Source organism: Trichosporon asahii, assembly GCF_000293215.1.
Source record: "Trichosporon asahii var. asahii CBS 2479 unplaced genomic scaffold scaffold00050, whole genome shotgun sequence".
Classification (NCBI taxonomy): Eukaryota; Fungi; Basidiomycota; class Tremellomycetes; order Trichosporonales; family Trichosporonaceae; genus Trichosporon; species Trichosporon asahii.
The window spans coordinates 2,391,354-2,412,295 of NW_014040874.1; the positions used below are offsets into that span (position 1 = coordinate 2,391,354).

Consider the following 20,942-nt stretch of genomic DNA (forward strand, 5'->3'; position numbering starts at 1 on the left):
ATGACGGCTTACTGCGCCGTGTCGCCATCGACTCCGCGAACGAAGGAGGCCTGGGCTGCGTAAGTGCTTTTAAGTAGATTTGTTTTTGCGTTAAGAAGAAGAAGACGAGATGCAGACGCGCGCAGCTTTTGTACACCAGAGAGCGGGCACTGGTGCGAGAGCGAGATTTCAGAATCACGTGATGAGCACCTGTGGCTGCTGCCACAAAGCATGGTTTCGGCGTTATGAAGCCCAAACTGGAGTTCGCAGCTCACAATTTCGCCCAATTGCTCCCGCCTCCAGCTGCAGTCGAGCTCTGTGGTGGTACTCAGTGAGCTGCATCAGTCGACGTTCTTCTCAACCCGCAAGTCTAATTCGTGAGTGACCGCCGACAGCGAGCAACGAGGATGTGGTGCTGACGCTGCGATTCTCGATACCGAACACGAACAATGCGCTGCTCTCTCGTTACCCCGATGCCCCTATCGACTCTCGTTCTCTCGTTCTGCCGAAATTATCTGGACCTTTGGTGCTCTTGTGCGACCTCGACTCGGATGTCTTTTGCTGTGCCGCGACTTTGTCACCTCGATGCGCACGATCTGGCATGATGGGAATGCTCTGGATATCGTTACTGGCTGTGTTGGACTGCGATCGTGTGATGTTTGGCTGGATCTGCTGGAAACTTTGGACGTTCTACAAATTCTCCGCCTGACCTCACCCGACCACCAATTTTGACTTTCGACATTCTCGCTGCTTGTTCCTCTCGGTTTCTCTCTCTACGACTTTCGTTCAACCCAACAGAAAATGGTTAAGCACAACAACCAGCTCCAGAAGAACCACTTCCGCAAGGACTGGCAGAGGCGGGTTAAGACCTGGTTCGACCAGCCCGGCAAGAAGAAGTCGCGCCGTGTTGCTCGTTCCAAGAAGGCTCTCGCCTCGGGCGCTGCTCCCCTCCAGCGTCTCCGCTCGGTTGTTCGTTGCCCCACCCAGCGCTACAACATCCGCGTCCGTGAGGGCCGTGGATTCACCATCTCTGAGCTGAAGCTCGCTGGTATCCCCAGGAAGCAGGCTAAGGGTCTCGGCATCGTTGTCGACCACCGCCGCCGCTCCAAGTCCGAGGAGGGCCAGAAGGTCAACGTTGAGCGTCTCCAGGCCTACAAGGAGCGCCTCGTTGTCTTCCCCCGCGTTCACGGCAAGCCCAAGGCCGGTGACGCCCAGGGTGAGGACCTCACCGCTCACATCACCCGTGAGCTCCCCGCCATCGTCAACACCTACACCGCCGAGAAGCCCCGCGCCATCACCGAGGAGGAGAAGAGCTTCGAGGCCTACACCACTCTCCGCAAGGCTCGCTCGGACGCCCGTTACGCTGGTATCCGTGCCAAGCGTGCCGCCGACAAGAAGGCTGCCGCTGAGGAGGCTAAGTGAGTATTTCTGAGCGAGGTTGATGAGACCAGCTTTTCTTTGTGGGAAGGATCCGAGCTGACTATTGCAGGAAGTAAACGGCTGTTTGCAACTTGGTTTCGTAGTAGGGCGCTGTGTACTCTTATGCCGGGATGCACTTATGACCGGGTCACACTTAGAATGAAGCACACTTGCATATGGATGGCGGAGCAGAGTGGGGCAGAGCTGCGGCGCTTAGCTGTCACTGACTTGGGTACACTGCAACGCGTGCAAATGATCACTTGGGGGAGGGTCATCTTTCGGTCCTGGAGGAGACCTCGTCCTCCTTGTGGACAAAGAATTGACAAGGCAGCGTAGTGGACATATACAACCAGGTTGCATGGTAGCATGGGTACCTACGTCAGCACCGACATATGTTTGTTATCTATGAAGACCATGTGAGCAGTCGGCGTGCTCCGCTCCGGTACCGGCGGCTGGTAGCTGTTATCGGCTGGCACCATTAGAAAATAAAGTGATGGGAATGCAGACCGATCTTCGAAATCATCACCGGATGGACGATCCGCTCAGGTGCTCACCCAGGTGCTCAGCGCTGAGCGCTCAGCTGGCAGATGGGGTCTTGAGAAAGTCTGCACAGGAACGGTGTGGGCGGCATCAACGCCCGATCTGATTGGGCGCGTTCGTCGCGCACCCCTCACGCTTGCAGGTCTCTCCTCGCGTCTTGCCCCCTGGCCCGTGGGGGTACTTGGTCGATCGGTGGAGGTCGGTGGAGGCAGCCACGACGACGGACCCAATCGATCTGGACCAGGCGGCCAGGCGGCATACCGAGGCGGGCCAGGCGGGTGAGCGCTGGCTGGCGGCCAGGAGCGCGCGCGCCAAGTGAGCCAAATCCACTGGGTGCCCCAGGGCGAGGACGTGCCAGTAATCGCAGCTCGGCCTGGGGACCTGGGGACCTGGTGCGCCGGGCTGGGGGAACGATTATCGTCTGACTCACTACTCGTCCGCTCGTCCGCTTTTGGTCATCCACCTTCCCATATTTAACTCCCCAGACCTGTCACCGTCGTACCCCAGACACCCCCCGCTCACCACTCTTATCTGTACCCCAGCTCGTCCACCGGCTGACCTCTTCCACCGCGTCCCCCGTGTGCTCATTGGTTCTCCATCGCGCGTCTCCGCCTACGTCGCTTTCCCATCACCTTGATCTCTTTGTTCATCTCAACCTCTCCCGACTTTAATCATCAATCACAATGGCTCCCGCTGAGAAGGGTTTCAGCTGGTCTAACATCGCCGTCGGCGCGACCATGAACCTCGTACGTTGCTCCCCTTGCTTCGTGATCGGCATCCTCTGACGCGTCACAGTTCGAGGTCACCACCCTCGGCCAGCCCCTCGAGGTCCTCAAGACCCAGATGGCCGCCAACCGATCCCAGTCCATGGCCCAGGCCTTCCGCACCGTTTGGTCTCGTGGTGGCTTCTTTGGCTTCTACCAGGGCCTCATCCCTTGGGTGAGTACGCGCCGACAGCAGCTGCCTGCATCCCATTCCAAGAGCATTCCCATCGCTTCACCGTAGCCGGTTTTCGGAGGGTCCCAGCCAAATTGTCCGGCTAGACGGAGAGCCGGCAACCTTCGGCTTGGGTCGGGCCATGGCGCCTGACTTTCCACAAACGCTCCATGCACGCTGCTCCTGATCGCACGCACAATGCATTCAACGCCCGGTCGCATTGCGGTAGCAAGAGATTGCATGCGTGCGGTGCAGGCAGCCGCTGTTCGTTCATGCAACGCTGACTGTTTCAGGCTTGGATTGAGGGATCCACCAAGGGCGCTGTGCTCATGTTCACCTCGTCCGAGATCGAGAAGGTCTCCATCCGTGACCTCGGCGTCTCGCCCGCCGCTGCCGGTATGCTCGGTGGTATTGGTGGTGGTATTGCGCAGGCGTACGCCACCATGGGTTTCTGCACCTGCATGAAGACTGTTGAGATCACGCGTCACAAGCAGGTCGAGGCCGGCGGCAAGCCCGAGTCGACCTTCAAGGTCTTCGCCGACATCTACAAGCGCGAGGGTATCAAGGGCATCAACAAGGGTGTCAACGCTGTCGCCGTCCGCCAGGCCACCAACTGGGGTTCCCGCTTCGGTTTTGCCCGTCTCGGTGAGACCATGATCCGCAAGGCCAAGGGCATTAGCGACGACAAGAAGCTCGGCGCCATGGACAAGATCTTCTCGGCGACCATTGGTGGTGCTCTCTCCACTTGGAACCAGCCCATCGAGGTCGTCCGTGTCGAGATGCAGTCCGCCATCAAGGACCCCAACCGCACCGGCAAGAAGACCATTGCCAACACCCTCAAGTACATCTACGAGACCAACGGCATCAAGGGCCTCTATCGCGGCGTTACTCCTCGCATCGGCCTCGGCATCTGGCAGTCTGTGTGCATGATCTCGTTCGGGGACGCCGTTAAAGCATAGTGAGTGGAATCGAGAGAAGAGGAGGAAGAGTCGAAAGAAGAAGATGTCGGCGGAAAGACAGTAAAGTTGAGAAAGTGCCACTGACGATCCACAGCATTGCCTCCGGTGGCAGGAAGCCCTAAGCAGGCGACGATCATGTCGCAGACCCGGCAGCCCATACGCACCGGGACCCAAAATGATAATTCCGTAGAGCGCTCTTCCTTAGACGGACGTGGATATGAAGATAGACATGCACTCGCGACGATGTCTGGTGGTATCTTGGGCAGGTGTTGGAGTGGAGGTGATACCGTTTCGGCTGGACGGGCGGCTATCTACTGAGCGGCTAATTGCTTGGTAGGTGCAGTGCATTAGCAGGGCGGACAGTCAGAGTGTATGCATCCAGGCTGCAGACTGGGGCTCGGAGGCCCAGAGCCTAGATCGAGCCCTGCATGTCTCTGCGTACCGGCCAGACGCTCCAATGCGCAGATCCGCAGGCAGGCCTAGGTAGGCGGCCAGATGTCCATACTGCAGGAAACTGAATTAACCGCATGTTTTGTAATGAAACGACTAACTCCATTAAGGCCATTAAGGTCGCGCAGCAATGGCCACGCGCCCAGGAGCAAATGGTCCCCACCTCTCGTATTCCAGGGGATGCAAGGATCGGACCGTTTGATCCCTTCCCTGGCCCACCTGGCCGCCGCCTGGTGTGTCTGGTGTGTCTGCCTGGCGCTGGCGCTAGTCTTTCCCTCTCCTTCCCCTGCCTCCTCACCGCTCTGCCCGCCGTGCTCCTAGTTGTCCCAGCCGTCCGGTCTCGGCGCGTCTCCTGATCTCTTCTCTCTTCCACATCCCCGCAGCTCCCCTTGCACACTCTTTTGTCTCTCCACTGCCCTCTACAGCTTGACGCTCGAGGTAAGTCTCCTCGCACTCCGACACACGCCTTTCACCTTCCCCCACAACGCAAAACGTTTCGCGCGTATCGCCTTTGCCACCCCCAATCCGCGCATGGTCCGAGCAACGCACCAGGCCCTGCCAGCACGGCAAACGCGTCCGGGCCATGTACCGCTGTCACCACCTGCTTCAAACCGATGGGCGGGCGCGTCGCGGACGACCTTGCAACTGCATCGAGGATTGATCCTCGACGCATTCGCGCGCGCGCGCCGCGATTTCCGTTGCTCCTCCACTTCTGCCCCGACTGACACGTCTCCCTTTCTCTAATCGCGGGATTCCCAACCATCTGACAATAACAGGCTCTTTCACTTCTCTTCCCTTCCTCCCCTCTTCCGTGACCCCTCTGGCGTCGGCTCACCATGGCCTCGTCCACTCTTCGCCCCCACCGGTCCCCCTCGCCGTCGCCTGCACCGGCACCCGTTAACCCGGCCAACCCGGCCAAGTTGACTCGCCAATCGCTTGGTCCTCCCACCACCTCCGGCAACAGCTCGGCTGCACGTGGGTTCGGTCTCGCTCAGGCGACATCACCAACCTCGGGCATGTCCCAGCCTCGTCATGTGTCGACCTCTGTGATGGGCGGCCTGGGTGGCCTTCCCAGCGGACGCGACAGCCTGTCTCCTCGCCCTCCTCAGCAGGGCCGCGCCGTCAGCAGCGCCGGCCGCCCTTCGTCCGAATTCCTCCCTCCCACCCACGGCCACAACCGCGACTCTGCTCGCACGCCCGAGGCCGAGCAGATCGACCAGTGGTTCAAGCACCTCGCCTCCTGGGAGGCCACTCTTGTGAGTACACAATGATCTTTGCCGCAGGATGAACGCTGACGCCCTACAGGAGGAGATGGCCGCCGCCAGCACCGACCAAAACTTTACGGAGGAGCTGGGCGCCATCGAACAATGTGAGTGCGACATTGATGAGCCTGGTATGAATATTGTCTGACTATTCCCAGGGTTCCGCGTTCTGTCCGAGGCTGAGCGCACTGCGGCTCTCTACTCGCTCCTGCAGCACTCGACGCCGGTCCAGATCCGCTTCTTCCTGAGCGTTCTGCACCACATGGCTCAGGCCGACCCCATGACTGCGATGCTGTCGCCCAGCCCCGCCGGACCTGCCTCCATGCACTCGCAGATGGACGCCAAGCTGGCCGGCATGGGCTTGAAGACGCCCGCCTCTGCCCTTTCGCCAACCGTTAACAACTATCTCGCGCCTGAGGCTGCCCTGGACCCTGCTGTTAACAAGCCGAAGGTGCGCCAGAATCGCATCTCGGCTCCCGGCACGCTCTCGTCGACCGAGACCAGCCGCTGGTCGAGCCAGCTTGACCAGGTCATGGAGCGGGGCTCGTCGCCTGGCCTCGACGAGATGAGCGTGCGAAGCCGTAGCCCGCAGCCGGATCTGCGCCCCAAGAGCACTGATTTCACCGGAGGCGCTGGCGCCCACGAGTCTGGTTACTCTCACTCTCGCTCGTCCACTCCCCGCCTGTCCACCGGTCCTGGCGGCGTCGGGATTGGCATGCCCAGCGACCACCACCGCGACCACCAGGCGTCTGCGTCGCCCGCGGGAGCTACGAGCCCCCTCATGCCCTCTGGCAGCTGGGCTTCCATGGTCAACACCCCGCTCAACCCGATGTTCGACAACAAGGGCGGAGAGATCAACTCGGCACTGTCGCTCGCCAACCTGCAGATGGCCGCGGGTGCTGCTGCCGCTGCTAACCGGATCCAGCTCGACGACGCCCGCAAGTACCGCCGCCCGTCGAACCAGAGCGCTGCTCCTCAGAGCCGCAACGTCTCTGCTGCTTCGTACGGCGGTGCCGGTGGTGATGACGACGGATTAGGCGGCTTCCCTGGTGCCGGTGGCGCGTTCGGTGGCTGGAGCGGCGCTCCGGGTGCTCGCTCTGGCGGCGACTACAGCAACCTCGGCCTGAGCGACCCGAACGCAATCAACTCGCTGACCATGAACCTCGCGAACGTCAACCTCGGCGGCCTGAACGGCTTAGGCAACGCGAACGCCGTGCAGATGCTCGCTATGGCTCAGGCTCAGGCCCAGGTCGCCCAGGCCGCACAGGCTGCCCAGCTCGGCGGGTACGGGTTCCCTGGTGGCGGTCCCGGCAACAACAACCTGAATGCCCCCTCGCGAGGCAACAGGCAACCCTCGGGACGACGCAGCCCCCTCCCCGGCAACCGCAACGTCAGCCCGATGCCCGCGTCGCAGGGCGGCGGCGGCGGTGCCGGCGGTGGTGCCGGTGTCGCCGGCCCCGACGACGTCGACAGCAAAGTGCTCGACGACGTGTCGACCTGGCTCCGCGTTCTGCGTCTTCACGTAAGTATCAACTACAGCTGGAAGCCTGGAGCGTAAGCTGACGATCCAGAAATATACGCCAAACTTTGAGCGCTCCAACTGGCGCGAGATGGTCAACATGGTTGACCAGGATCTGCAGGACAAGGGTGTCGCGGCGCAGGGTGCGCGCAGCAAGTTCCTCAAGGTCTTCTACAATGTCAGAACCAAGTTTGACATGCCCCACCCGCCCGGGCAGGAGGAGTACGCCCCCGGTGCCGGCGGCAAGGATGAGAAGAAGGATGCGCCGGCCAAGGAGTCGTCCCCCGCGCAGCAGTAGGAGAAGTAGGTTGTTATTCGACAGAAGTTTATATTTGACATGCATCTGTGTCGTTAGTTGGCCAAAAATCTCGGACAGGTTGAGGGCCAGGACGAAGGGTACAGTGCCCACTGCATGTGTCGTTAGCAGGTAGGGGCTCGCCTTCGACCCCTTCCTCGCGCCTCGGCCCTACTAGCTGCGCGTCCATTGCATGCACGGCGTCTGCTCAGGCGGCGGTGTCTTAGCGCGCCTGTACGCGTCGAATAAACAAAGGCAGTCCGGGCAGACTGGACTCATTTGCCACCGCCAAATGTCGGAAACGCCGAATTCACCGCCCAGCCTAGCGTCTCGCACCCCTGCGTGCCAGTCGGTTCACATTTGTTGATTTCGCGGCGCAGAGTTCTTCTCCCCTCAACCACACGCGCGCAGGTGAGTTTCATCAGGCATGCTTGGTCCGCCATTCCTTCCTCTTCCCCTCAGTGCTCTCGCATGGCTTCGGCTGCGCTTGCTTCGCTCCAAGCATTCCCGCTGTTCGGACGTACTTGTTTGGCGCGAGGAAGCCGCCAGCGCCGGATGCCGACAGTAGGAGGAAGGGCATGGGCGGTCTCGGGACTAGGTGTTCAGCTTCCTTCCCCACGGCTTCAGCTAACCCCAGGTTCAAGGTCACAATGCTCGCCACGCCCGATCCAGCATCACTCTCGCGAGCGGGTTAAGGTCCTGGGTTTCCACCCCCTCACTTGTCCGAAAGGACACTCGTCTAAACCATGAAATTTGGCGGGACCAGCGCTCGACCAGAAATGCGTCGGGTCTTGAACTCTTACGTTCGGAGATGCGTCCCCCCTACCCCGAGTAGGGGGCGCGGAGAACTCGAGACCCCGACTTGGCAGGAGCGCGGGGGATGTCTTGTGCCTCTTTTGAGTCGCCCCAGGGCGACCGCACAGAAGACTTTAGTGCAATTTGGTGACGTCTCCGAACCTCTGATTTTCCTCGGAAATGATGGGGTAAGGTTCGCCGGCGCGCTGCTGGCGGACTGGAGATAACTCGATCAGGACTACTCTGGGTCTGCGCCGGTGGTTCCATGGCTCCTTTCGGAGCCTAGATTTTTTCCTTTACTTGGCAGGCTTGCTGAGGCTGATCGCTTCCACGGTCGGTACGCAGCTGTCTCATATCTTGCAATGCATTCCTATCCTCAGAATTTCAGCGACACGACCGCACACGAAGCACCAACGCGACTGACTCGACGCACACTCACAACAGCGAACTGATCACAGATCTCCCGTTGCCCCGCAATCAGGCTGAATTCATGGTGGAGGCACATTCATACCCATTACGCGGCACTCGCATACCGGTGCACCGTAGATTTTACAATACCTATAGAAGAACTACAACGCTTAGGCCGACTTCTCAGTGGCGGGGGCAGCGGCGGCCGTGTCGGCCTTCTCGGTGGCGCCAGTGGAGGCGGAGGTGGCAGCGGGGGCGGTCTCGGAGCCCTCGACGTGGGCGGGGGTCGCGGCGCCAGAGGCGGCCTTCTTCTCCTGGGCGATGCGCTTGGCCTCGTCGTGGACGTCGAGGAGCTGCTTCTGGGTCTGGGTGTAGAAGTTGGCGACCTTCTGGCCGAGAGGCGTGCCGAGCGCCTTGGTGTAGTACTGGTGGAAGCGCTCCGAGACGCCCTTGTCCTTGTCGACCTGCTCGGCCTTGGCGTACGCGGTCGCGGCGTCCTCGCGCAGCTTCTGCGACACCGTGTGGCCCTCGCCGACCAGGCGCTCACCAGCCTTCTTGTCAATGTTGTTGACAAAGTTCAGGAAACGAGACGAGATACCCTGCTTGTCTGCCTGTTAGTTATGGAAGCCAGGTTCCGAACTCACTGTCAATGTCGATCGCCTTCTGCAGAATGTTGTCACCGAGGAGGTAGCCGTTCGCGAGGTACTCGGCTGCGATCGCGGCCTGAGTGTCAGCTTACTGCGTCAATAACGAAACGAAAACAGAGAGGGCGGCGTCGGAAACGCTACCGGGTTTGACTCTGCAATGACGTACCTTGGGCTTGTCTTCCTGGGCAATGGTCGGCTCAGAGTCGGCAGGGGGAGGGGTCGACGCCTTGTCAGTGTTGGCCTCGGGCGAGGCAGAGGTAACGGTGAGGTGAGCGCCGTCGAGCTGCGGTTAGCTTGATGCCAAGAGCCGAACGTAGCTGCCTGAGCGCCGCCGGTAACATGTGTTCCGGAGTTTGAGCTCAGGGCAGTGAGCATCAGTGTACACTCACAGTACCGCCGTTGAGCATAAGGGCAGTGCGCATAGCGCTCTGCTTCTCGAAGGTGATGTCGGCCTCGGTGCCGTTCTTCTTGACGGAGGTGAGCTTGCCACAGAAGCTTGAAGTCAGTAACAGGTTCAGTAGCAATTGTGTGGGAATCGCAGATCACTCACGAGAAGAAGTCCGACAGCTTGGTGTCGGTGGTCTCGGGCGCGAGGCCGGAGACGTGGACGGTGTAGCTAGACGACATGGCTGGGTGGATGGGAGACTGGGAGATGGAGGGAGGAGATGGAAGGTGAGGATGAAAACAAACGATGCTGAAGCAGTTATGACGATGCGATCAGCTGTCCGCGTTGCCGCAAGCACTGCGGGAATGCGGCGCACCCACCCAACAGCCCAGCCTTCATTCGCTGCGTTGCACCTCTGACGTAAGTGTCACAGGTGGACGGAATCAAAATGAAGTGATCGACGCCCGTCCACTGGAAATCCAAGTCGCCGCCAGCTATTGCGATGCTTCGCTTTCGTCGTTATCTACCGTATCGACGTTACAGACGCGCAAGCGTTGCATGAAGTCATCGACTGCGACCCAGGCATTGGCATAGCATAGCAATATCGCTATTTCTTCAGCCACTAGACGACTGAATGCCTTCACAGTGCAAGAGGCTGTTCAATCCGCCAGTCGCCACCTACCAAAGGACACTAGTGGACATGGTCATGACGAACGTGGGCGCCCTTTAGCACTCAGCGCCATCTGGGATCTGCGTTAGACTAAGCAATTTGTATGGTTATCACAACTAGTGGCATAGTGCGACATGGTGGTGGCGATCAGCTGTCACTCATCGAGTTGTCAAAAGATTATGAGCGGCCGCCCAGTGCCATGCTTAGTGTCACAGGTCTCCTACGACTGGTCATTGACGCTCCCAGGAGAGAGTGGAATCAATGGAAGATTGCCGTGTTTCAGCGTCCACTCATCGCTTGTCGTCGCTGTGTCCAGGTGCTAGTGAATGTCCCCGACATGGCTAGCACCTCTTGCCCGGGGTCAAGCATATCGATCCCTGGGCATCGGAATACCCAGTGGCCAGGCCGTTCTTACCACCCAGGCCGTACCCCACGTCAGATTGGAACATCCCCACAGTCGCTTGCTGTGCATGGAATGCTGCGCCGCACTGCTTTGCCTGCGCCGAGCCCGCCGAGTACTTGGCATATCAAGCTTGTTCACCTGGCAGGGTCGCCGGGACCCTCAAAACTAGCACGACTGGCCATTGTCCGCGTCTGGGTGTGGCGTGTGGTGTCAGTGGGGAAGGACCGCTAAGGGCTGGAGGACCGTGCTGCAACGACTGCTTGGCCGGTCAGCGTGGTAGTACTCGGTGTAAACACATCGCCGTTCTATGTAAACTCCTTTCTTACAGAGCTACGTCGTCACAGAAACGACATCCAGCCACCGGCCGACCTCGAAGTCACACAAGTAGTCGGTCTTCAGTGTCTTCTACAACATGCACACTTGCCTGCCAACCGTCCTACTCAGCAGATGTATTAGGAACGCCTGGTCTGAGACGCGCTGTCAGGTTGTCTGGTGACCAACCTCTACATGCAAGCTTGAATTGTATCAAATGCGAGTACCCTGTGCACCCTGGGGCCATTCGCCTGGCTGGCATTCCTGAGGTGCTCTGAACTCTGACGGCGTGCTCACGAGCCCAGCTCAGATGTTTCGGCCCGTCAACTTGTGCGAACGCTCCGGTGGGTGCCGTTGAACGGAGGCCAGCCAGGGGTTAGACCTCCGAATGAACGCCAGCGATGGATAGCGTTGTGATTTCGACGGAGGATGACCTTCCGCCGCTCAGCGATGGAGCCAGATGTGGCAACAGATGAGCTCGGCCATTCCTGCAAGGGTTCCCGACTTTGAGCCCAAGCGCGAGTCACACAGAGGGAGAGTCCCACCGTTGTCATGGCTTCCAAGGCGTTGAGGGCTCCACCGCCAGATCGTGCCGTATCCTTCCTGGATCTGTCCACAGACGCATACTTTGTAATAATGCCCGCGCTCATTGTCCTCTCTACGAGTGAGAGCCGGGGGTTTCTAACTGACTATGCCCCATCGATTCTCACATGCTCACAGCGTTCGTGACGTTTTCCCCTCCGGCTTTCCCTCTTGCATCTTGTTAGATACATCTGCGGCTATCAGTTCCCCTTACCCGCTTCGATCGTGAAGTCTACTACGAGCGATCGTGCATCAGAGACAATAACAACGGCGACTCGGCAGCCACCACGTTCTGACCCACCCGTCGCCCGGGCGCCTGTGTGATGATCGCACGGTTCTCTTCACATCGGCACGCCAGAACACCTCACCCGCGGCACAGAACAGCCATGTTCAAGCCAACAACGCCCCAGATGCCCCAGCGCGACCGTTTCGGGCTGCGCACTGACGCTCGGTCTCCTTCTTGGTCTTACTGCAGGTGCATCGAGTGTTGGGATCTCAGGCCATCGAGCGCGGGGACGCGGTTGAGGTGTGCACAGTCGGAGCACTGTTGTACTACCTCGCACGCGCGTGAGGAACAGATCGAAAGCACGACGTGCCAAGAACTTCATCACAACCTCTTCCACCGACCTCCTCTGTTACTCTCTCGCTAGCTGCTGCCGTGAACTGTTCCGCCTCTTGCGACCTGGCACAGCTTGCGACTCACCTCTAACGCGCGCCCGACCCCTCACACTCCTTTCGATCTCTGCTCCTTCCTTGTCGTTGCTCGCGTATCGGCTTCCTCCCCCTTCCCCATCGACCTTCCCCATCGACCTCGACACGATGAAGAGTCTACTACCACTCCTGTTAGTCCTCTGCCCGGGAAATTCGGCTGCCGTCACACTTTACAATGGAGACCAGTTCGTCGCGGAGACGGCGTCTGTAACGCAAACCGTTGGAGAGGCGCCAGTGTACACTGGCTTGCCAGCCTACGACCCACTGCGTCTCGAGCCTCCTGCACCGCCTCTGGAGCCCGTGAAGCAAGTTGGTATCAACGTTCCGCTTGATCCCAACGGTGCCGGATATCGCCTGTCAAAACAGCAGAAGGGTAACTTCTTAGGCTTCTCGATAGAGTTGTGAGTCTGACCTGATCGGCGCGAACTGTGGCGCTTACACCAGATCTGTTGCTACCTCTATCATGGGTCAGCATGCTACGACGCTGAACCCGATCTTCTTAAATTACATGGCGAATATCAAGAATCGCGCCGGGTGTGGCCCGGTCATCCGTGTGGGTGGCAACACCCAGGAGTCCAGCACATTGATCCTCGACGAGAGTACGGATACGACTGAGAAGATTAAGATCGACAACTACAGCCCGACCAACACTCCGATCATCAACTACACACCAGAGCTCCTCTACATCATGGCCAACGTCTCGTCGCTCGTGAACGTCGATTGGTTCTTCGGTCTGTCATTCAACGAGACGTCCGTCGCGACTCACAACGCGAACGTTCCGGTGGCTGCGGAATGGGTACAACGTATCCTCGGAAGCAACCTCCGCGGTCTCGCGCTGGGCAACGAACCTGACATGTGAGCACGAAAGGAATGGGGCTTGTGCGCGCGCCGTTTCCCGATCATTCCACACATCGTGCCGCAGTACTGACACCGCAGTTACACGAATCACAAGAAGCGTCGAGAGGGCTGGGGGATCAACGACTACGTCGCCGAGTATACGGAGATGCGGGACCTTGTCCTGCAGGACCCAGACGTGCAGAAGCAACAGACCTTTGTCGGCCCCTCGGTGTGCTGTGGCGTGGACGGCTTCCGTGTCGATGATGTCTTCAACACGGGCTGGCTCGACCAGAACATTGACTATCTCACCACCATTTCCGTTCAGCGATACCCGGCAAATAACTGCAAAATCAATGGCAATGTGATCAATCCGCAGGATATCTTTGCCGACTTCCTGGGCCACACCAACCCGCAAGTGCTCACGGCCGAGTACCTCAATGCGTCTGCGACAGCGCTCGCTAGAGGCAAGGATATCGTCATGCTCGAGTTCAACACTGCCTCCTGCGGTGGTTTCCCCGGTCTCAGTGACTCGTTCGGAGCCGCGATGTGGATCGCCGACTGGGCGCTGCAGCTGGCATGGGGCAACTTCTCGGCTGCGCTCATGCACGTCGGTGGCCAGAACGTCTACTACAACCCGTTCACTCCGCCGCCGTTCAATATGGTCTCGACCCGGCAGTGGACGACGGGTTCGACCTACTACTCCACGTTGCTGATTGCCGAGGCGTTCGGACAAACGAACACGAGCCAGATCGTCGACTACTTCACGGGCGAGAACGAGGCGCTCCGCCCCGCATACCTCGTGTACGAGCAGGGAGTGCCTGCGCGCGCCGTCCTGTTCAACTACGTGACGGATGCAACGGGCGCGAACGACTACACGGCCACGATCAAGGTGGAGGGCTCGGATGTCATCGGCGACAAAGTCGCAGTTCGCTACCTGCGCGCCAATTCTGCGGCGGAGCAGTACAACATCACTTGGGCGGGACAGACGCTTGGACAGTCGTTCTCCGGTGACGGAAGGCTGTACGGCGAGGTTGAGACGACGTACTTTAACTGCCAGAACGGAGAGTGCAGCATCAACGTCCCTGCGCCCTCCATTGCCCTCGTCTTCCTCAACGACAAGTACCTCACCGAGTCAACGCCGCCTCCAGAGGCGCCTAAGAGCTTCGCCACTACCGTCATGGGCACGGGGCGAGCCACTATCGACCCCGAAGTCCTCAGGACCGCGAACGGTATTCCCCTCCCGTACGGCGTGTACGGCTCCGTCGGACGAAACAAGTTCGCAGAATCTGACGCGTCGCCGCAGACCAGCCTCCAGATCGGCCTCGGTGTCCTTGCGATCATCGTCGCCCTCGCATTCGCCCGGAACGTTTAATCACAATCCATCCAGTTGTTTCAGCTATTTTGGGGTCTCTTCTGGCACATGTTCCAGACAATCTTCATCAAGTTTCACAGTCCACACCGCCATCATCTTCTTATTGCGCCTCTATCCCTCGCAACAACCTTCGCTTCATGCCTCTCAGCCACACCCTTCCCTCACTTTGTCACAAAGTTGTAACATAACTACTCTGCCATAGAGCGCCGGACACTGCACTTCCCCATATCTTGATGCCCTCATTTCATCAGTGCCGCCATACATTCCCAATCACCCTACCACATCATTAGTAATGAACGCCCAAGCGTGCGCCCCAGTGGCGCGCATGCCATCACAAGAATGTATGCTATAGCCCAAACCCATGCATATGCTCTACTGGATTTCGCGGTGTCGCTCGTCCTTCTCCTCGGTGTATCCGCGGGCAATGCCGGAACGGCCCTGCTCGAGCGTCGACGGCTCGTCCTGGCCGTATCGCGGCTCGAGGCCCTGGAAGGAACGGTTCTGGAGGAAGAGCGAACCAGCCGAGTTCTCGAGGTTCGCAAGCGACCATTGCTGGTTGCGCAGCGTCAGGTCCTGCGTGCCCTGCACCAGGTCGTCCTCCTTCTCCACGAATGTCCGCTTCACACGGTATGTGCCTGAGATGAGGTCGAAGTCGAGGTCCTTCTCGCGGGACTCGCCGTCGGCTTCCGCATCGCCCGCGTCGGCGTCCCTGCCCTCCTTCGCCTCCTGCAGCACCGAGTCGATGTCCAGCGTCCACTTCGACGGGTCCCAATCGGCACCACGCAGAGCGAGCAGTGCCTCGTGCGGCGTCACAATCGGCTTCAGGAAGTCCTTCGGGTTGTCGACCACGCCGCCTTCGCTACATCCGATCAGGATGAAGCAGTCGATCTCGGCAAAGTTCGCGAGCTTGGCGGGGTTCAATCGGCCAACACTGAGAGTATAGCTCTTCTTCTGGTGTGCGCGGAGCTCGTCGCGGAGCATCTGGACTAGCGGCTGAGAGCTCTTCAGGCCAATGTTGCCCACCACCAGACCGAACACGTCGGAAGCCATAGCCTGGTGCACGGCGTACAATCGGCGCGAGAGTTGGCGCGAAGCTCCGGTGATCGCGCGAGCTCCCGAATCGGTGTCGTACGCAAAGATGGGGGTCGAGGAGTGCTCCATCTGCAAATTCATCAGGGAGCGTGAGTCCGGGCCGAGGTAGAACAGGACAGAGCCGGCCGGTACTCGGCGCAAGGCGGGGGCAGAAGTGGATTGCGCCTTGGCTAGCGGCGCCGCGGCGGGAACGGCACCGCTCGTAACTGATCCAGACGCCTCGTCCTCGCACTGCGCCTCCATCTCAGCCTCATCCGCTGTCGGGGCGGAGCAGCACCCGTTCGCTGCTTGGTCTGCAGAACAGCATCCACCAGCTGGCTGTTCCGTCGAGCAGCACCCGCCTGCTGTCTTCTCCGATGAGCAGCACCCCTCCGTCGACTTATCCGTCGCGCAGCATCCACCTGTTCGCGGAGGGTCGGTGGGCAGCTCCTTGCGCGCATTCACGAGGCTGGGGCGGTTGATCCGCGCGAACTCGAGCTTAGTCTCCGGGAGCACGGCGCGGAATGCCTTCTCAATCTCGTCCGCCCTCCAGTCATACGACACATCCCAAATAACGCCAGCCGAGTCTCCAAGGTCACCCTCCTTCTTCGCAAGCTCGACGAGCTCCTGCGCCGCGGTCGTCGGGTCGAGTTCAGCACGCGGGAACACGTAGTGCACCGGGAGCGCGTCCGTGCTGTCGTCAGCATGTCTGCAGGCCCACTTAAACGGAGTGGATAGACTTACGGAGTCAAGCAGGCGTGTCCGTAGTGCACTAGCAGATCTGCCGGGAGGTGCAAGCACGACAGGACGTCAGGACAGCATGCACCGTACGTGCTGTCGGCGAGAACATACGCCTGTGCGCCGGTAGACTGTATCCGTCGCATCAGAGCGCGATACACAGCAACGCTTGACGGGAGGAGCTCGTCCGGGAATTGCAGGCCGATCTTTTGTCAGTTTGAACTCTAGACATCATAACAGCGTACTCACAACTTTGTAGCCTCCGTCAAGAATTAGCTTCGCAGTAGCCTCGACATCGAACGCCTCCTCGAGGGAGAGCGTGTCTGGCGCCATAGCGCCACCCTCGACCTCGACCTCAGCCTCGAGGGCGTGCGTTGCCGGCGCGAAGAAGGCATCTGCCGACATGTTTCGGTGTTTTGGGGTAACGAGGAGAGCTGTGTAGGTTCAGACCAACTTCTGCGATAGCGAGTGGCAAGAGTGGAGGCCCGACGCCGAGCTAGAGAGATTTGTCGTGCCTGTGATTGACTAGGAAAACGTGCACCAGCCGTGGCATTCGCGTGTGTTTGCTTCCGTAGGTGACAGTACCTGAGCCACTGCGGCTGTCGCAAAACAACGGTCTGATCGTATAACGGTTAGTACACAAGATTCTGACTCTATCGCGTCGTTCTTGTAATCTGGGTTCGATTCCCAGTCGGACCTTGGTTTTTGTTACCTCAGTATGTTCCCATGTAGGCCTCAGGAATCTTGCGGCGCAGTCACTGGGACATAGCGAGCAATAATGCGGAGAGAGAGTTGACGTATGCTGCCTTTCTTAAATCCCTCACGGCCTGCATGGGTGGTGCAGCAGATATCACTCTCTACCACCTCCCTTTCCGGTGCCAGGCGCTACTCAGTACCTCCCACATATCACATATCTAGCTGTCGGTCTCGTCAGCAGGATCATGTGTAGGCGGCGTGGCGGGGCTGGCCTGGCTGTGCAGGTTAACGGACAGGGCGAGTGAGGGCGGCGCACCTGCGTGGCAAAATGGGGCTCAGGAAACGCGAGGTACAGAGCGAGAGAGAGGAGAGAGCGCCAAAGCCCGACGGGCTCGCCAGGGCGGTGAGGAATATTGAAGAAGGGAGGGAGTGATCGTGAGATTGCCTGTCTTGTATATGATAGAGGCTGCAGCCGTACTCTCTGCCACTCTCCTTACCCGTGCCACACACTCCTCCCCTCAAATGTATAGGCCCCACGTGCGCCGCGATTTCAGCTGTACGCGACATATTTGGGTTCCTTAGTACAGTGGTTTAGTACCCGGGATTTTGACCTTACAGCATTCCCGTAACCCGGGTTCGAACCCCGGAGGAACCTAGAGATTCTCTTTTGCTGTTTTACGCTCTTTTGCACCGTAAAACTGCCTTCTATTGTCGGTGTAGCCGTTGTGTGTGCCGATTGGATTTCGCGGTGAATTTCATGGTGGAGGCGAGGTTGAATACCGATCAACCCGAAATTCGCCGACACAATTTTCGCATCGTGTGGATGATGGTGCAGGACAGAGGGCTGGACGTGCAAGTGAGATAGATGTAGAAGAAAGATGTGAGCTGGACGAGCAAATGGTCAGACAGTTCGTTGAATAAGCTGTTCATTTTACGCATTAAACTAATTTGCATTCGAATACAATTACATATTGCCTGGATGGTGACTAGACGTAACTCGATTCCCATAATATCAACCGTCCTCTGACCGTCCTCCGCTCCATCAATCGAGAGCATTACTGGTAACGGAAGTCCGGGTCGTGCTCAATGACGGTCTCGCCACGGCCTGCCCTCTTGTTCTGGTACATGAACCAGCACCACATCAAGAAGGCGCCGACGGCAGCAAAGGCGGAAAGACCGACGGTGAGCCAGATGCCAGTGGGGTAGCCCTTGAGAGCTTCCTTCTGCATGAAAGTGACGGAGGCGAGGATACCACCAATGCCACCCCAGGCCACAACGGTGGCGGACATGACAGCACGCTTGGACTGCGAGCGAATGCAGGTTTGAGACCAGGACGTAATGAGGGGGATGGAGGCCTGGCATCCGCCCGTGGCGAGGAACACACCCACATAGCGGGCGGCGAGCTGGTTCTTCCCGAGCTGAGAGAACATGCAGATTCCGGTGATGGTAATGATGGCGTTGAGGGAGACCATGTGCATGCGGAGCTTGTGGCGGTCCGCGAGCTTGGCGAAGATGACGGCGGGAATGGCAGAGTAGATGCTGGGCGGAGTCGTCAGAATCTGGCTCATCTTGTTGTCGAAGCCCATTCCGGCGAGAATCTGCGGGAGGAAATACGCAAGAGCATAGATAACCATTGCAGCCGCGCAGAAGAAGAGGCCGAACATCCAGATACGCCAGTCGAGGAGGTGGTGGACGACCTTGGCGACGGTGAGCTTGTCGTAGACGGCGTCGCGGCGGTCACGCTCGATCCGGGTGGTGACCATGAGGCGCTGCTCCTCGGTCAGGAAGGAGGCCTTGTCGGGGAAGTCGACGATGAGGATAACGGCTCCGATTCCAATGGCGATGGTCAAAATGCCGTAAATAATGAAAATCCACTGCCATCCGTGCAGGCCGTTTCGTCCGTGCAAGTGGCTGATGCCCCATGACAGGATTCCGGAGAACGACTGCAGGAACATGGCACCAATGAAGAAGTAGGTCATGCGCGAGGCCATCTTTCGGCGCGGGTACCAGCATGAGACAAGGTAGGCCGCTCCGGGGAAGAGTGTTGCCTCGAACACACCAAGGAGGGCACGGAGGGCAGTGAGCTGCTGCCAAGTCTTGACGAAGCCCATGCCTATCTGTCAGCGGTCAAAGCAAGCGGAGCAACTTACACAGCATCATCACGCCCCACAGCAAAGTGGCTCCGCCGAGCCAGATCTTGGCTCCGAACACTCGAAGACCGGCTTGTGAGGGGACCTCCAGGATGATGTAAGGAATGAAGAAAGCCAGTGTCGCAATAGAGTAGCGGTTTCCGATGTCGAGGCCTAGGTCGCGGTCCATCTGCTTCTGGTTTGCAGCTCGGGCGAGAGAAAGGTTGGCTCGGTCCATTGCAGAGACGAGGTACATCAAGGAGAGGATGGGGATGAGACGCCAGTCCACCTTGCGCATTGTCCGTTTGACAAACGCTGGGTCGAATCCCTCGTCGATGTCAACATCATCTCCGCTGGCGATGACGCCCTCCATGTGGGGGACGGTGTCGAGGTAATCCTTCTCATGGTGGCTCTCGATGTGACGGATCTCCTCCTTGGAGTTGGTCGACGACGGCATGGCGGCGAATGGTCGTGCGAGCGGTGGATAGAGGTCGTGCGGCTGGGGAACATCGAAGAACTTGGCGCCCTGTCATTATATGCTCAACTAGCGCAGCGGAATGGAGCAGTGGGCCCAGCTACGACAAGCGCCTTTCGGATTCTTGGCATTTTGCGGCTTCTGACCAGTGTTGCAACTGCCGCAACGTACTCGGCCATCAGCCGGACTGCCAGCCAATGGCCGGCGAACTGGAGTTCGGATTGCCGTTGTCGAACGGGCAAGATGTCACATGCCTGGGACAGTTAGATGCCACCCCCGCGGCGCCCCCTCAGGATACCCCGCTGCCAAGACATCGAAGCCCAGTATAGCCTTACGCCTGACTGGGACTAGTCCCAGGTCATCCCGAGACGCGAGTGATCTAGAGTGACCCGAGGCGCAGGCGCGCCTGACCCAGGGAGGTTCAGCGATGATGATGATAGGCTTTGCCGTACCGAATCGGAGGGCGTCGTGGCTGCTCTTGGTGCCTGGTGCGCGCTGGCTGTGGTTGGGTTGTCGCTCTGTTGTTGCGCTGCAAAGTGGACAGTGCCGCTGGACACGGGAACGGTATCAGCAGATCAGGTGACGGTTAGCGAGGAGATGGAGAGATCTCTTGAGTGTCTCAGCCCTCAGCTCTGAAGGGCCAGTGGTGCAAGGACCGAGGCTCTGTGCCCCACACTATGCGGAATGGCTAAGATAGGGGCGACCCGAATGCCGGAGCGACTAGTACTCGGCGTCACTCACTGTTCTAGTGCCTTAGGCTCCAGCGCTGGAATCTATCTCGGCCACCTACTCTGTGAATTAGGGCTGGACGCCTGCACCGCAGAGGGCTATTGGAGAGAATTACCCGCCCCACTTTCCCCCACCCCGACAAGACATCCCGATACCGACGCACTTGATCACAGATACACGCTCTCCGCCGGAGTGTCGGTTTGTTATGACCATTGCTCTGCGGGCAACCTTTGACCGTCTTGTGAGACCAGAGTGTGAGGGGAGGCTAGAACCCAAAACCTCATTCCGCACTAAGATTGAGCTAGGTAGAATCTGGGGCTGGATCTACGTGAGGTCTCTAGGATATGGAATCCGGACTTCGAATCCGGACCACATCTCTTCCAGCCAGCGGCGGCTGATATTGCTGCTTTCCCTCTCTGTCTTCCCATCGATTTCATGGGATGGCCGAACAAGACATTGCGGAATCCGCCAAGGTCATGGACAAAGTGGAGGCCGTTGATGCCAAGCACCAGCATTGGTAGTGCTTCTTGCCAGCATTGCAGGCGGCGAGCAGGCGGGCGGACCTAGAGACATCCGCTATTGTCTGGGAGGCGCAGTGTTGTGCGGATTGCCGATCTTAGTCT

At 59.0% G+C, this 20,942-nt stretch overlaps 7 protein-coding genes and 2 non-coding genes across 9 annotated transcripts; 6 read left to right on the plus strand and 3 right to left on the minus strand.

Annotated features, from left to right (window-relative positions):
• Positions 1 to 780: 780 nt before the first annotated feature.
• A1Q1_02140 (ribosomal protein L13) lies at positions 781 to 1,475 on the plus strand (the record flags this gene model as incomplete). Its single annotated transcript, XM_014325085.1, has 2 exons — positions 781 to 1,397; positions 1,469 to 1,475. The coding sequence occupies 2 exons, from the start codon at positions 781 to 783 to the stop codon at positions 1,473 to 1,475; spliced, it is 624 nt and encodes a 207-aa protein (XP_014180560.1).
• A 1,146-nt stretch (positions 1,476 to 2,621) lies between these two features.
• Positions 2,622 to 3,955, plus strand: A1Q1_02141 (tricarboxylate carrier; the record flags this gene model as incomplete). Its single annotated transcript, XM_014325086.1, has 4 exons — positions 2,622 to 2,684; positions 2,734 to 2,877; positions 3,168 to 3,832; positions 3,928 to 3,955. 4 exons carry the CDS (start codon positions 2,622 to 2,624, stop codon positions 3,953 to 3,955), a joined length of 900 nt encoding a protein of 299 aa, XP_014180561.1.
• Positions 3,956 to 5,119: 1,164 nt separating this feature from the next.
• Positions 5,120 to 7,362, plus strand: A1Q1_02142 (RNA binding protein; the record flags this gene model as incomplete). The annotated part of the gene is made up of 4 exons (XM_014325087.1): positions 5,120 to 5,539; positions 5,589 to 5,652; positions 5,704 to 7,067; positions 7,117 to 7,362. 4 exons carry the CDS (start codon positions 5,120 to 5,122, stop codon positions 7,360 to 7,362), a joined length of 2,094 nt encoding a protein of 697 aa, XP_014180562.1.
• Positions 7,363 to 8,732: 1,370 nt separating this feature from the next.
• On the minus strand, positions 8,733 to 9,836 carry A1Q1_02143 (uncharacterized protein; the record flags this gene model as incomplete). The annotated part of the gene is made up of 5 exons (XM_014325088.1): positions 8,733 to 9,169; positions 9,207 to 9,285; positions 9,376 to 9,492; positions 9,599 to 9,704; positions 9,760 to 9,836. 5 exons carry the CDS (start codon positions 9,834 to 9,836, stop codon positions 8,733 to 8,735), a joined length of 816 nt encoding a protein of 271 aa, XP_014180563.1.
• A 2,544-nt stretch (positions 9,837 to 12,380) lies between these two features.
• On the plus strand, positions 12,381 to 14,481 carry A1Q1_02144 (uncharacterized protein; the record flags this gene model as incomplete). The annotated part of the gene is made up of 3 exons (XM_014325089.1): positions 12,381 to 12,673; positions 12,717 to 13,127; positions 13,209 to 14,481. 3 exons carry the CDS (start codon positions 12,381 to 12,383, stop codon positions 14,479 to 14,481), a joined length of 1,977 nt encoding a protein of 658 aa, XP_014180564.1.
• Positions 14,482 to 14,853: 372 nt separating this feature from the next.
• Positions 14,854 to 16,695, minus strand: A1Q1_02145 (peptidyl-diphthamide biosynthesis; the record flags this gene model as incomplete). The annotated part of the gene is made up of 3 exons (XM_014325090.1): positions 14,854 to 16,246; positions 16,297 to 16,421; positions 16,540 to 16,695. The coding sequence occupies 3 exons, from the start codon at positions 16,693 to 16,695 to the stop codon at positions 14,854 to 14,856; spliced, it is 1,674 nt and encodes a 557-aa protein (XP_014180565.1).
• A 209-nt stretch (positions 16,696 to 16,904) lies between these two features.
• On the plus strand, positions 16,905 to 16,989 carry A1Q1_t357. Its single transcript has one exon. It is a non-coding gene; the product is annotated as a tRNA-Gln (tRNA).
• A 569-nt stretch (positions 16,990 to 17,558) lies between these two features.
• A1Q1_t358 lies at positions 17,559 to 17,641 on the plus strand. The gene has a single exon. It is a non-coding gene; the product is annotated as a tRNA-Gln (tRNA).
• Positions 17,642 to 18,041: 400 nt separating this feature from the next.
• A1Q1_02146 (uncharacterized protein) lies at positions 18,042 to 19,572 on the minus strand (the record flags this gene model as incomplete). The annotated part of the gene is made up of 2 exons (XM_014325091.1): positions 18,042 to 19,099; positions 19,137 to 19,572. The coding sequence occupies 2 exons, from the start codon at positions 19,570 to 19,572 to the stop codon at positions 18,042 to 18,044; spliced, it is 1,494 nt and encodes a 497-aa protein (XP_014180566.1).
• Positions 19,573 to 20,942: the final 1,370 nt, after the last annotated feature.